Source organism: Vespula vulgaris, chromosome 5, assembly GCF_905475345.1.
Source record: "Vespula vulgaris chromosome 5, iyVesVulg1.1, whole genome shotgun sequence".
Lineage (NCBI taxonomy): Eukaryota > Metazoa > Arthropoda > Insecta > Hymenoptera > Vespidae > Vespula > Vespula vulgaris.
The window spans coordinates 4,139,159-4,151,129 of NC_066590.1; the positions used below are offsets into that span (position 1 = coordinate 4,139,159).

The window sequence follows — 11,971 nt, forward strand, 5'->3', positions numbered from 1 at the left end:
TTTAATTACAGATATGATTGATATATAAATTTATTATGTAATGTCTGTATGGAAGAATATGTACTACATTTAATATCTATATACATTTGCACAAACGCATTTACGATATTTACAGTATGCGCGTGCGAAAATCGATAAATTTTACAGTATAATAGTTCAATCTAATGTATAAACAATTGATAGGCCTATAACGTGAGCAGTCCTGAATACCCCTTCCAACCCTCTTCAAGCAAGATCAATATTTCTAGCTGAAGGGAGACAGAGCATCACTGTGCTAAGAGAGGGGATGTGAATAAACTCTCTCTATAGGCAAAGCCTGTTGCTGGTATCACATTTAAAAATTTATCTTTTCTCTGTGTACTTCTTTATAATTAGTGATTATTTCTGTAATGTTAAACTAAAGAATTTGATAAAATATAGTGATGTGCTGTGGTCAGCAGTCAAGGGATGGACAAGCTAACTAATTTTACTCGTGGTCAGTTTTTACTTGTTATTGTATATATATCTGTGATGTAAAAATAGTGATAGTGAACACTATTTTTACTTATATATGTATTTATTGGAAATTATTAATGATAACATCAATACAAGCTAATATCTACTATTAATTATTTATTACTTATTAATTAAATATTATTTATTAGTATTGTATAATAATTTTTATATAATATTAACAATATTTGGCAAAATTTTAGTATAAAATTATAATGTGGATAGTGAGAAGTGAATGGAATAACATTAAATATTTGTATTCATGTGCTTAAATTTTTGTTCTATAATTAGGTATCAATACTACAACATCTCCAATATCAGCGCAGAATTGTGCTTCAAATTCATCAGGCTCTGCATTTCTTGACAGAGTATTAATTACTGCTCCATCGTGGATTTCTGTAAATCAAGATTTGAGATGGATTTTTCTTCTGCATACTTATGGATTTGCAAGCCTTTTCTTTGTACTTGGATTTTATACGTTTTTTTCTATTTTAAATTTAAGGTATCAATATATATATATTATAATAGATATAACACGAAATTATAAAAAAATATAAATAATAATTATTAATATTACAGATCCCTTATATCAAGCCGCCCTTTTATGTCAACGATTAATATATTTTTATGTTTATTGGGTGCATCAAGGGCTGCATGTTTATTTATAGATCCTTATAATCTTAAAGAAATAATGCCAAAGATTATAGGGTCCACTATGTGGGATATTGGATTTCCCTGTATTACTTCTGCATTTTGCCTTATACAATTGACCTTCTTGCAATTAACACAAGTATATTTGAAAATTTTTAATTTTTTCTATTTATCTTTTTTTTAATATTTTTTATATTGTCATATATCAATGATTTATTTTATTATTTTCAGCTTAAGTTTGGGCCAGAAAAAATACAAAATGAATCATTTCTTAGTCTTATTATAACAGGACATTTCTTTTTTGTAATTGTAAGTGATGTTGCTTTAACATCACATAATTGTTACATGGCAAAATATGTTGTTCAAACTGTATTTCTGATATGGAGTATTCTTTTATATTTAACATTTTTGCATGCAGGCTATAAAGTCATGCATTTATTGAGAACAATGCCAAGTAGTATGTTAACAAGAGACAATTCTAATGCTCATCAAAAAGGTTTGTTTCTATAGTTTTCTTTAAACAATCATTCTATATAATTTTATTAAAATATTTCAGGCATTATGCAACTTGCTATGCTAGCACCATATAGTAATCTTGCAACATCAGTAGCAGCTGCTGCATTGGTGCCTACTTTACTTGGTCCTAAAATCAAAGATTCAGAACAGAATGAAAGTGCCAATGTAGAAGGAAATTCAGAATATAAAGGTAGTTATATTACTAGCTTACTTTCAAATTAATATCACAGAAATTGAAAAGAGTAATAAAAAAATATTAATTTTTAGGTAACTCTTTAAAAATATCTAAAAAACAAGAACAAGATCAAATGGAAGTGTCTCATAATGTTTCATCTTTACGAGAAGAGACTCCTGTTCAACCAGTATCTACTGTACCTGAAGTTTATGTTAGACCACCAACACCTACTCCATCAACTGCAAATTTACCAATAATAACAGTTTCTAGTCCAAGTCGAAGAAGTTCTTTAGCAAGTAGACGTGGGAGTGACGTATCTCGTTCATCACGTAGAAATTCAGAATGTAGTGTTAAATTTATAAACGAAGAAGATGTTTTGCCAATTACTGACTTCAAATATGGTGCTGAATTCAGCTCTAAGTATTCTCCTAGCATTGATAGAAGTCAATTACCAGAACGAATAGCACGTCGACATTCTGAGAATATTACACCAACTGGCAGCACAAAAGAATTAAGAAGATGTTCTGATTTTTCTCATGAAAAAAATCGTAGTTCTCAGTTCGCCACTAAATTAAGAAGGAACAGCGATTTTGGTAACAGAACACCAAGGAGAATGTTACCACCGGTTGAACAGAGATTGCCAAAAGTCTTAGATCTCAGTCCTGCAGGTAGTTATAACAGAATCTATACATTCGAACCTTAGTACTTAAATATATATGACTTTTAGGTTCACGACGTAATTCTGATATTGGCACTTTTATATCTGTCAAACACGAATCACGAAGAAATTCTGACTTCTCCTATAGACGAAATTCCGAAGTGGCGCACTTTAAGCCATTAGTTATAAATCGTCGTAGTAGCGATATAAGTATTAGAACATTGGATAAAAGTCCTACTCATTATCAAAGTATAGTTCCTCAAAAAATAGAAATACAGGAGAAGTCTGAATCGGATTCAGATCAACCGGATTGTAATGAAAAAGCTGCATTAATGAATGAAAAAATGAAGAATAAAGGTGAAGATACCAAAATACGAAAGAAAAGCTTGTCTTGGAAAACGGATAAAAGTAAAGATGAATCAGAAGAAATAACAGCTGAAACTAATTTGCTTCCTGAAAATTCTGGAACAGAGAATAAAATTACGGTATATTTAAACATAAAGTTGACAAATAAGTGAAATTCAATACATGTACATAAAAAGATAATTTGTTTGTAGGGAACTGATTTTACATTGCATTCAATACTAAATCACATAGCATACGTGAATAGAGCCAAATCAGATGCACCGCTGCATTTACCAGAAGCCAATACTGCAGCTGCCAGAAAATCTCAAATTCGAAGGGTGTTACATGTTACATATACCACAGCAATTTTAGGAATCATATTGTGTATCTTAGATCTTGTTCGTGTTTTTGGACCCTATGGTAATAATGAATTTATTCAGCAAAGAAATTATTAATATATTATTATATAAATGTATTATATATGTAGGACTCTTAGCAGAAGCAGTAGCGTATGATACACGGCCATTGCTAACTCAATTCCCCAAGCCATGGCCTTGGTTATTATATCAAACATTGTGCAGAGCCATAGAACTCATAATGGGTTGTGCAATGGCAAGTATAACAAAACAACCATCAGTGAGCCCACGTCATCAATATTTAAGTAGTTACCCCGATTATAGCACACGTATGAAACGAGGTAACAATCTTTATATATAAAGCAATACTCGTGTCAGTCGTATAACAGACTGAAGAACCAAGATGCCAAATTGAATATTTCCATGATCTTATATACCATCTATCTATCTTCATTAAAACATTTACAGATTATTCTTGTATGACCATCTTCTACTAACGTATAATCCATATTATTAAATCTTGTTACACAAACAAGATCTTATTATAAATAACTTTATATTTAAAATATTGTATGTTTCTAGACAGAACAGTCAGTAACATATTTTTATTGAATTGTTTACCCTGTTTCATACTTAAGAAATCTAAGTTATTTCTATTTTACAAAGAATCTACAAGATATATTTTATTTTGATACTATATTTTTAATGCTAACTGGGTGTGAAACTCGAAAAAGAATGTATTAATATTATAGACTGGTAGAAAGATCAGAATATGATCAAATACTATAATAGAATTGCAGCAATAGATCAGTGCAACATTCTAAAAAAAGTGTGTTCTAATAAGATAACTTTTAACTTTATAATACAAGTTTACATACAACTTAATGAATAAAACTTTCATTTGGTTATATATATATTATTCGAGGTAAATATATATTTTTTTAATTAAAAGATATATAACACGATTACACTGCTACTTTTTATGTTATTATTATCTTATTGAGTATATTATTCTATCAAATACAGTATTAGTAGGGGTTCTAGTCAAATAAATATGTTTTGTGATATAATAGTCAGATATATTTTATTTGTATATTTACTTTAAAATAGAAAGTATTAATAGACTCTCTACAAAAAAAAAAGTATTACTATAATGAATGAGGCACTGATAATAAACAAAGTGATGACTTTTTACCAAGTATTCACTGCACCAATGATTATAGTAAAAATTTGTTCTCAAATTTGAAGTGCCCTATTATTACATGTTTGAGAAAATTACTTAGTATTAATGATATATGTCTAAATAATTTGTCAGTAATGAAAATGTGTAACAGTGTTGTGATTCTAAATGTGATAAAGGTTTATGTATTTAGGGTAGGAGACCATTTTATGCTTATGCAAGTTTTGCATATCTTATTCCGCGAGATGAAAGACTGGTTAATGTGACTTAAATTTTTATTTTTTTTTTAATTTTATTATCTATATATATTTTGTCCTATATTATATATAATTAAAGATAAATAAATTTATTTTATTAAATATTTAGAAATTACATTTAAGAATATTAAAATTGCCAAAAAAGAGACACAGAATGATTTATAACTTTTTAATATATTATGAAGAAAATGTTTTTTTCAATACAAATAATTATGAGCAATTATTACATGATATGTATGACGGAAAAATTATTTAATAGAAGCATAAAAGGTCTCAATATTTGTCTATATAGAATTTATGACATATTTTAGTAGTTCAAAATATCATTGATGTTCAATGTGCCAAATACTCGTGTTATCTACTTACAAATGTCTATAAAGATATAAGATTTTACTCTATACGAGTACTCCTTACAAATATAAATAACAAACAGCTATTTATATACAATTGGATGTACAATAAAACAGATCTATCTTTTCAATTAAACTTAAAACAGTTATATGAGAATATATATAGCACAAAACTATTTTTATGGATGCAAAATTCATTGTGAATATTGGAAAATTCATTATTGTAAAATCTGTGTATATTGTAATGTTAAACATGTTGGAATAGCAATTAATATCTTTACAAACGTAATCATTTAATCATAAATGAATTACAAAACAATTTCAGAAATGTAATACATATTTATAATACATGATTAACCACATAACTATCATACAATTTGATAAGCAAAGAAAATATATATGTACACACGCATATACACATATGTATTTTGTTGCAGTATACTTTCGAATTTCACGCATCTGTTCTTTTTTTTTTTAGAAATAGAATTATTTTAATAAGAAATAGATAAACGTTGAAAGGATAAATAAAAGAATAGTATACTATAATTGAATTTTCATATATTTATTATCTTTTTGTGAAAAGAAAATAAATATTTGTTGAAATTAATTTTACATAATTTCTGAAAATAAAATATCGAAAAATATAGTACATAAATTTGGAAACATGGTAATTGAAACAACCAATTAAAGTACATAACTAGGATTGATATATAGAAAATAGTACAATAAGTTGGATCTTGAAAACTATGATTAATAATTCAAATAGTTTACATACACACATTCTACTCTCTTGTGTATTGGTGTTATCTATACATATATGTTGGTTGTGTGGGATGAACTGATCACAAAGAAGCTTTAATAATTAACATTGCTGATAAATTACAAGAATTATATTATGAAAGACAATTGCAAAAAATAAAAGAAATAATTTGAAATATGTCCTGCTTTTATATCATTGTAAAACAAAATAAATAATAATGAAGGTACAAGAATTTAATAATGAATTACAACAACAAAAAAATAAACAAATACTTAAAATATTATTATCAATTGCAATTATGAAATCATATACAGAAAATACATATATTAAATCTCTTACTTTGTCAAGATTTATTGTCTTGCTTTAATATTTTTTTACGACTTTCGGTTAAAAGGAAATAGTAATTGTGAAATTCTACAAGGATATTTATTGGAATGATGAATAAATTTGTACAAGTCTTTTATCAAGCAGATCATACTACAGTTATTTTTATTTATATTTTTTTTATTTTTATATTTTTTTTACTCTCACTCGATTTATCAGAATGTAGAAATGCATACTTTCTACGTTCAAATACACAGTATAGAAATCTTATATGTCAAGCATAGAACTACACATAAAACAGAAATATTATATTCAAAAGGAATTCCTTATTACACTAAACAGATTTCTTTATGCCTTTTTATCTGTGCCTTCACCATATAATTCATTTATGTAATTTGACTATATCATAATGAATAATTTTATTTTATGCATAAATGTATTACTAAGAAAATTTGTTTGATTATATATACGTATTATATTATAAGATTTCTAATAATTCTGTTTAACTTATCAAACACTCATTAAACATATTCTTGTAAAACATTGTAACTTTTCATCATACATCATTGATTGTATTAATGTTTGTCTAATTAAAAGATATATCAAAATTTCACCCAAAAAAATAACATTATATTCTTACAAGTATGATTATAAAGTGAATGAATAATAAACTGCACAGTCAAGTAATTCTCCGCAGTTTGTTTATCAATTAATTTTCAATGCATTGTTAAATATTATGAAATTAATAAATACGATATTAATTCTTCTTAAAAATTATTAGTTCGAGTTCATAAGCATACTACTATTTTTTTTTAACTTATAGAAAAGATACGTAAAAAGTAAATTATATTGAATATATAAATAGTTAATTACCTGCTTATTTATAACCTTTAACCTTTATAATCAAAATAATCTATTTCTGGTTCTGGCGATTTTGAAGTTGATGGAGTTGGTACAATTTGCTGACTTCTTGTTATAGGTAATGCTAAGATTGTCCTATAATATAAAAGTATTATATAATTAAATGTTAACACAGTATTCGTACTTTATCCTATAAATTAGAATAAATATACAAACTTACTTTGTTGAATTGTTAGCTTTAGAAGTATTCAATATTGGACCTGGTACTTTTCTTTGTCCATTGTTTCTTTGCACAATTTCTAATAAACTATAACTTGGTAGCCAACACTATAGTACAATGAATAAATTCAAAAATATATTAACAGTTTTATATATATAGACACACACACAGTTTATTATATCAAGAGTGAGAAAGAGAGGTTACCTTATCTTTTACAGCAGTAGCAACAACGTTTCTTTTTGGCTCTAGATCATATGCTTGACTTTCACAGCCAAAATGTTCACAAGATTCATGAATAAAGCGACGTTTATCTCTATTCATACTATCAAATGAATAACTTCTTGACTTTTGTTTAGAAGTCTTTGCGAGTTGAACTAATTCCGTTAGTTTTTCATGCACCATTTGACAAAAATGAGGATCTTTTTTTGCCCACTGCTTCATATAGTCAGTGTATCTTGGCATTAATTTTCCGCTTAAATCCGGATTAACAATTTGAAGTCCTAATGCTAATCTTCTATTTCGTTCTATTAATTTACATTCGTCGCTACATTCGAGTATTTTTAGTTGATTTTGTTTCTTTGCTCCTGGTCCAAAAAGTTCTTCTAAATCAACAGAATGACCAAGTTGCATATCAGCCATTTTACTAGCTAAAATATTGCTAGTTATTCTTTGATATTCTCTAGAATTTTCTGCACATACTCTAGTTGTACTTCTATGTCCACATTGGCACGTTACCTACAAATATAGATATATTTAATAATATATACAGATAATTTTTTAATATTGTGCGTCATTTTACGCACTTTGACCATTTCTTTACAAGGTGTATCAGGACATTTTCCCTCGTGACACGGAGCAGCACATATGTGCCCACATAATTCTCTTAATATATTACATGGTTGAACACATTGCTGTCCTGGCTTTTCACATGGCCCAGGGTGGCATATAGTTATACATTTATGTCTTCCACATGATAAAGGTTTATTGCACAATAAGCCACATGAAATTTCATTAAAATAACATGGGACAGCTTTTCTAAGTTCATGTTTGCCATAACACCATTTTTCAGTAAGATAAGTACATGGAGGACATGATGGTTCACTGTGGCAATTATGAAATACTTCATGACCACAAGAATGGTCACGCGAACAAGGTCTATCACAAACGGGTCTTCTAGTTCCACAGGGTACAGGAGGATATATTACAGCTGTACCACATTCACAATATAATTCGTCGAAACTACTGCGCCAGCAAGGTTGACACCTACCTAAATTAGAACGTTTTTCATTAAAAATCTCTATTTAACAAATTTTTAACTAAATAAGGAATTATTTGATTTTAAACATTTGTAGAAATATGACTCAAAATATTTTTACCTTTATGACAAGTTTGTTCACATTTATGTCTACCACAACTTAATGTTTTAGAACAAGGTAAAGGACAAATATGCTCGAGATCAATACAACACATTTGATTACACTTATGTTTCCCACAAGATCTTTTTTTGATACATTTTTTTTCGCAACGTGCATCATCTGCTTTAGTTGTTAAATCTTTACATGGGATTTCTCTATCCATATTACCACAACGACATTTTACATCTGTTGTTAAATCACATTCAGGACAATCTCCTTGATGACACTTTATCTTACATGTATGTGGATTACCTTTAATAAAAAAATGAATATAAATTATCATTGTGTATCTTAGAAAGTATATGGAAAGGAACAATTAAATTAATAAAATACTTACTAGGCTGACCACAGTTAAGTCTTTTAGAACATATTTCTTCACAAGTTGGAATTGGATCTAAACAAGTCGTTCTTTTGTCTGACAGTGGTGTTCGTCCACAATAACATGTTGTGATTTTTTCAGGTGTAAGTGCACAAGGCTCACATGAATTTGGATGACAAGTTTTTTTGCATTTATGATTTCCACAATCTAACAACTTTTCACAAGTATCTTCACACGAATATGTTGAAGATATGTTAGATTGACAAATTACATCTCTTTTACTTTTCCCACAATAACATTCTATAATAAAAAATATACGTAAATATATGTCTGTGTGTACAATTTTTTATATTGTACTTTTATAAATAATATAAAATTACCTTGTTGTATAATTTTATCACAGGGCTCACATTCCCCATGATGACATTTCTTTTCACATGTATGCTTTCCACAATTTAAGATTTTACCACAAACAGAATCACATAGCAATAATGTTAATGCACAACATTGTAACGTTTGTGATGTTTTACCACAACCACAATTTTTTGTTACCATTGCTATACATGATGGACAAGATCCAGGATGACATAGCAAAGTACATTTATGAGGGCAGTTATTTTTTATACGAGATCTTCCACAAACTTCACCACACGAATGAGCCATGTCTCTGCGATTCCATTCAGGCATATTTGTTTTTCCACAAAAACAAAAATATTCTTCGGGAATTGTTGTGCTTACATTTTGGCATGCAGGACATCTCCAACCATTTTCTAACAAAAAAAAAAAAAAAAATAATAAAAAAAGATAAAAATATTAATGTTATTCATAATCGAAATTATTTGTGTGATAAAAGAAAGTACCTGCTTGGGAAGATTTTGCCCACTTTTTTATACATTTCAAATGTAAAACATGATAACAATTTGAGCAAGACCAGATATAATCATTTTGTTTTATATATTCACAGCATACTAAACATTCTAATTGTCCTCTATTTAATTGATCTGTTAATCTTTCCCTTTGACTTGCATCATCATCTATAAGAAATCAATTACTACTCATTCAATTGACAAAAATACGAAATAAGCTTTATAATAGAAAATAGTTTATCATTACCTTCATGTTTTTTATTCTGTTTTCGTTTTGAAATACTATTTCTATCATTACCTTCTCCCTTTTGTCTCCAATTCACTATCTCTACTTCTTTAGTTTCTTGAGTCACATCTTTGTTTTTATACTTATCCTTAGTAATATCTATTTTGCTTTCTTCATATCTTTCCTTATAATTATTATATTCCTGATAGTTATTTTTTCTCTCACGATAATTATTATCATATCTACCAATCTTGCGATCATTGGTAACTTTTCTACCATATTTAGCAGGAATACGTTGTGTTCCAAAATTAGAATTATGTCGTTGGTAATTATTTTTACTCGAGTGATCACAGTTTTGACTTATAGTGCTGCTGGCATCAGTATTTTCTTTGTTAGCTCTTGCTTGATCATTGATTTCCTGTTTCTCTTCGATGTTAGATGCATTAGTTTTATTGGCATTGATGTTTGTATTAATATTCATAAATTTTTCGTTCTTCTGAGTTTCATCAGTAGTTGAATTATTTCTATGATGATTAGACATACTTGCTGGTTCTTCAGAAGCTAAAATAAAAATTTTTACATTATTGATATCATTTGTTTTATTAATAAATATATATGTATTATACACTACTACTTACTATTTTGATACTTTCTATAATTTCTACCATGTGTTTTATAGGAATTTTGAAATGAATTTCTTTGCCGAAAGTTATATTCTGGCATTTCTTTATATTTGTATGAATTATTTTTTTTTGTATTATATTTCTTTTTATATTTACCACCATTATCAGAAACATATGTTTCTTGTGCCAAATTTGGTTTAGAATCTTCTGAATTAGAAACATGTAGATTTGTATTTGCTTGATTGGCATAATGTTTAATTCCATGTGGCACAAATTCACTCGCAGTAGGATGTAAATTGGAATGTTCAACAATGCTACAATTGTTGCGACTAACTTCTTTTGGAAATTCATATTTATTGTTATCTTTATAATTTTTAATTCGTTTCCCTTGTCGATTGCTTTGATAATAATATGTTGACATGTTCTGTGACCTACTGTTACCTTGACAGTCTTGTGTGCTGCCTGGAGCATTTAAGTAATCTGGGCAAGTGTCTCTTAAAGGCAATGAATTTAGAGAACCTGATGAAAAGTTAGCATCCGTTTGACAGGAAGCAATATGTTCACTTTGTCCCAACATCATTGAAGTATTTTGCGAATATGGTGCATGAGTACTATGAAAAAAAACGTTGCTCCCATTACTGGGATAAAAAGTCCAACTTTCTACATTAGGGATGGCACTATTTTGACCCGAATAAAAAAAATAATTTGAATCTTCAGGTTCGTGACATGAGCCATCCCAAGTGGCCATACTGTTTGAAGGAATCGAATATCGCCTCCTTAAGAATAAATGGGATTTAAGTTCGTATATATGTTATTTAAAGTTTCAAATCCGTTATCAACAAAATTGCAGGCAATTTATTTGGCAGTGTATATAACAGACCTGACTTATAATCGATGTGTTGAACACTTTAGTTTTTTTTGTTAAATAATATGTTATCTACACGTTGTTACGATAAATTTCGTAACACGCAGGAATTCTTATTCTTTTTACTTTTTTCACTGTACTTCAAATAATGAGAAAGATACGGGAAACGTAGCAGCTTTATACAAGCTAACAAACTTTCTAGTGAAGTTGTAGTAATAAAGATAAGGCTAAAGACCAATTGTATTTATCCTATCTACTTTACAATTTTCTTGTCAATTGATTTTGAAACTACAGATAGAATTATTATAGAACAATAATAATCAGATTGCGCGTACAACAAAATATAAGATTACTTAAACTCACCTTACGATCTATAAGAGAAATTTAAGTTTTCTATTAATTAATTACCTAATACTAGAAATGCTGAAGATATTAGATTCATTCTACAGTAAAAGAGATTGGTTAAGGTGGTATAGAATGAAAGTCAAACATAGAAACAAGAAATACAATTG

The 11,971-nt window shown here is 28.2% G+C and overlaps 2 protein-coding genes across 5 annotated transcripts; one reads left to right on the forward strand and one right to left on the reverse strand.

Annotated features, from left to right (window-relative positions):
• The first annotated feature begins 177 nt into the window (after window positions 1-177).
• LOC127064050 (uncharacterized) lies at window positions 178-3,665 on the forward strand. Its single transcript, XM_050994552.1, has 9 exons — window positions 178-475; window positions 784-994; window positions 1,072-1,282; window positions 1,375-1,639; window positions 1,700-1,849; window positions 1,927-2,502; window positions 2,562-2,977; window positions 3,050-3,257; window positions 3,325-3,665. Exons 1-9 carry the CDS (start codon window positions 448-450, stop codon window positions 3,552-3,554), a joined length of 2,295 nt encoding a protein of 764 aa, XP_050850509.1. The 5' UTR covers window positions 178-447; the 3' UTR covers window positions 3,555-3,665.
• A 2,533-nt stretch (window positions 3,666-6,198) lies between these two features.
• LOC127064047 (protein shuttle craft) lies at window positions 6,199-11,932 on the reverse strand. 4 transcript variants are annotated; one of them, XM_050994549.1, is made up of 11 exons: window positions 11,823-11,932; window positions 10,610-11,370; window positions 9,993-10,532; window positions 9,740-9,913; window positions 9,260-9,649; window positions 8,898-9,179; window positions 8,522-8,812; window positions 7,949-8,412; window positions 7,350-7,880; window positions 7,146-7,252; window positions 6,199-7,060 (listed from the first exon to the last, which is right to left on the reverse strand). In XM_050994549.1, exons 2-11 carry the CDS (start codon window positions 11,340-11,342, stop codon window positions 6,955-6,957), a joined length of 3,618 nt encoding a protein of 1,205 aa, XP_050850506.1. In that variant the 5' UTR covers window positions 11,343-11,370; window positions 11,823-11,932; the 3' UTR covers window positions 6,199-6,954. The 4 variants fall into 4 exon arrangements, with proteins under 4 accessions (XP_050850506.1, XP_050850507.1, XP_050850505.1 ...); XM_050994550.1 differs by having other exon boundaries at window positions 10,610-11,205; window positions 11,823-11,927; XM_050994548.1 differs by having other exon boundaries at window positions 11,475-11,909.
• Between the last annotated feature and the right edge of the window lie 39 nt (window positions 11,933-11,971).

Bases quoted from the DNA above. Each gene is read 5' to 3' on its own strand.
- LOC127064047 (XM_050994549.1), bottom strand. From the start codon at position 11,342: ATGGCCACTTGGGATGGCTCATGTCACGAACCTGAAGATTCAAATTAT. The intron at 9,650-9,739 runs GTACTTTCTTTT...TTTTTTTGTTAG, and splicing joins GGCAAAATCTTCCCAAGCAG to AAAATGGTTGGAGATGTCCT. The intron at 7,881-7,948 runs GTGCGTAAAATG...CTATATTTGTAG, and splicing joins CTTGTAAAGAAATGGTCAAA to GTAACGTGCCAATGTGGACA.
- LOC127064050 (XM_050994552.1), top strand. From the start codon at position 448: ATGGACAAGCTAACTAATTTTACTCGTG. The intron at 995-1,071 runs GTATCAATATAT...TTAATATTACAG, and splicing joins TTTTCTATTTTAAATTTAAG to ATCCCTTATATCAAGCCGCC. The intron at 1,850-1,926 runs GTAGTTATATTA...ATTAATTTTTAG, and splicing joins AGGAAATTCAGAATATAAAG to GTAACTCTTTAAAAATATCT.